This window comes from Asparagus officinalis, chromosome 1, assembly GCF_001876935.1.
Source record: "Asparagus officinalis chromosome 1, Aspof.V1, whole genome shotgun sequence".
Lineage (NCBI taxonomy): Eukaryota > Viridiplantae > Streptophyta > Magnoliopsida > Asparagales > Asparagaceae > Asparagus > Asparagus officinalis.
This window is the reverse complement of record NC_033794.1, coordinates 131,359,926-131,363,023: the sequence shown is the minus strand read 5'-3', so window position 1 is coordinate 131,363,023 and position 3,098 is coordinate 131,359,926. Positions and strand designations below refer to the sequence as shown.

The following is a 3,098-nucleotide window of genomic DNA, read 5'->3' as shown; positions in this document are numbered from 1 at the left end:
TGTATATCGTTCTTCTATGTTGTCTTGCATGGTGTTTGAATGTCTATAAGCATTTTTGACGCCTACAGTAACTTCTTACTATTTCACGTAAATAGTACTATGTTTATGAACAGTAACCGTATCCGTGAATAGTACCGTACTTGTGAATAGTACCGTATTTGTGAACAGTACCGTACTCGTGAATAGTACCCGTCACCTCCAAAGGGTAAGTGATAACCTAACTTATTTTCTGATGTGGAGGATCCACCTTTGGTGGCAGCCACAGAGCATACGATAAGTAGATATATACAAGTACCCTAAGTTGGCTCTGATACCACTTGTTGGGACAAACCCGGGGCCCAATAGAGCAGGGTCGCAGCAATAGTAGAACAAAAGTAGAGATAAAATATTGGACACACAGATTTACGTGGTTCGATACTTGATTGCCTACGTCCACGGGCAAGGATAGAAGAATTCACTATGAGGAGAAAACTCTGGAGTTACAAACTCTCTCTCTACAAGGAGAAACTCTCTATTTTTTTCTCTCTCACTCTTCTTATATAAGAAGTTGTTTCTGGGATGAGATTTCCTTAAGGATTTGGAGCCCTATTTATAGTTTTTAGAAAAACACTATGCATAATAAAATATTAATAATTTACTGTAGTAGTGGGGCCCACTGTTTTGTTTTCTTCTCAAATTTTCAAAGATGGCTGCTACTTTTTCTTGATTATCAACATGTGGGCGGCTTGGGCTCTAACAATATTAACATTCCATCGTATAGACCATCTGCCGTAAACATTCCACGTCATGGTACAAATCTCAATCTTGCTTTTCCCCTTCAGAGATCTCTTCAATCATATATTCATACGAATTGCAAAAATTTTCAAATGGAGTCAAGTGAAGTAAATGCAAATACAATCACGGTGTAAACTGAACCAAGTAAATGCAACAAAGTCAGAAGTTGTAGCAATTACAACTTCAAGAAAATGAAACAAAACAAAACATATTAAAAAGAGAATTCAGCGGTAAACATAATAAAGGATACTCAGCCTTATCATTTGCTTGTGTTCAGAATGCTGAAGGGGATATAAAGTTACCGATTGTTGTGGAGTAAAAAATCAACTTTACACAAGATTGATACATCACAATATTTCAAGAAAATGAATTCGTAGTTTTATAATAAAGAGGTTTTCAACAGCTGACATCGAGCTGTTCTGACAAACGCATCACAGTTTTGATAATTCAACAACATCGGATACATTGCTCGTATAATAATCCGGATAGATATTATTCGATGGATCTTGCAAAGCTGGCAAGGAAGTACAGCCTGCAATTGCACGTACACAAATGAAAAAAAGAGAGAATAAATTATGAGATTTCATTTATTAGAAACAAAATGATGCTTGAACTGCGAAGAGAAATGTGAATACCTGAAAGAACAAGAAGAGTCTTGCAGCCTGAATTTTTTCCGAAAAGTATATCTGTGTCCAATCTATCACCAACCATGCACATTTTTGAAGTATCAATCTGGAATCTACAATCCATACAAGATAAATGCCTCATTGTTACTAGAATGCTACTAGAAAGGTGATTCCTTTAGTTTGATACTTACACGATAAAATTAACCAATAAAAAATGAAAAATCTTTAGGTAACAACCTATAGTCCACGGGTAATTCTTAAATTTTCACACGTCAAATTTCTTCAATAAGCAACTAAACATGGAGGATTTGATTAATCTAAACATCAAAGTTTAGAAAATCTAGAAAAAGAGATGGAGGAAACAGGGTTCTTGTCACCAAAAATATGAAATAAGCAAAGAGCAGTAGTAGAGTAGAAATTTTATTTTGTAACATACTACGATGTGATAGACTAATTAATGAGGACAAGAAATGACAATATTTGATAAGTTGATATATTTTTGAATTTTGAATTTTGAAATTTAAAATTTGAATTTTGAAATTTAAAATTTGAATTTTGAAATTTAAAATTTAAAATTTGAATTTTGAAATTTAGTTTAATTTTAGTTGAGTGATTTGAGGGATTGCTGTTTATTTCTATTTTTATTGCACGTTGTGTGCACGTTGTTTTTTTTATATATATAAATAAGGTTGTATGAGACTATTGAAAATCAATGAATTATTAAAAATTGAAATGAAATTTGAGTTGGCTTAATTTGGGTGTGAAACCTAGGCCTCGGGTGTGAAACCCTGGTCAATACATGTTCCTCTTCTTCTAGCCGTCAAACCTCTATCTTCTTCCGTTCATCTGTTCATCTTACAGCCTCGCTGCCCCCACCCCTTCTCTTCCACAAGCTGCCGATCTCTCCCTGCTCTCCTTACCTTCGAGCAGCCGTTGTTCCCGCCTCCGTAAGCCGTCAGAACCACCTCAACAGTCGTTGATTTCCCTCCGTCCTCCTCCACTCTTCGAGCCGCCGTTTATTTCGTCTTGACGCCGCTGCCGGCCTCGTCCCGACGCCCGCCACCTGCATCGACCCGACGACTACCCGTGGGACATCGCACCGCCCTCATCCCGTCGTCGTGTCGTCATCAGTTCAACATTGTCGCACTCGTCGTCATCGGAGCTCCGCCTCATCATCGTCGTTCAGTTCACCGTTGTCGTCGCACCACCTCCAGAGGTCTCTCACGTCGAGTCTGTTCAGACCGACGAATGTTTCGTTCTCACGTCGAGTCTGTTCAGACCGACGAATGTTTCGTTTTCTTTCGTCCCTTATTTTTCTGTTGATTTTATTTTGTTAGTTAATTGCATGAATTTCTTTCGTCCCTTATTTTTCTGTTGATTTTATTTTGTTAGTTAATTGCATGAATAATACATCTCTAAATGCTTATCTTATATTCACTGCGTACATTACAATTGTGAGTTGAGAGTATCTGAACATGTGACTGCTTAAACTTGATATTGATCTTAGAACTTGCGAAAATGATAATTAATATTGCGATTAAATTATTCGAGATTGAGATTATTTATGACTATCGTTGCAAACATTGTTAAAATCCGTTTGTCACATTAACTGTTTTAGATTAAATTTCCTGCCTAAGATCATGAATTTTGGCGAAACGGTGCGTTGTTCGATTTAGATCGCTGATTCCGATGGACCCC

The 3,098-nt window shown here is 36.9% G+C and overlaps 1 protein-coding gene across 1 annotated transcript in view; it reads right to left on the bottom strand.

Moving 5' to 3' along the window:
• The window catches only part of LOC109824504 (phosphoglycolate phosphatase 2-like), a 9,465-nt gene continuing 7,372 nt past the window's right edge, over nt 1,006-3,098 (bottom strand). Inside the window, exons 10-11 of the mRNA XM_020391149.1 lie at nt 1,410-1,513; nt 1,006-1,306 (exon numbers count right to left, since the gene is read on the bottom strand). Coding sequence (XP_020246738.1) covers nt 1,206-1,306; nt 1,410-1,513 — 205 coding nt within the window. The 3' untranslated portion in view covers nt 1,006-1,205. The remainder of the gene's footprint in view (nt 1,307-1,409; nt 1,514-3,098) is intronic.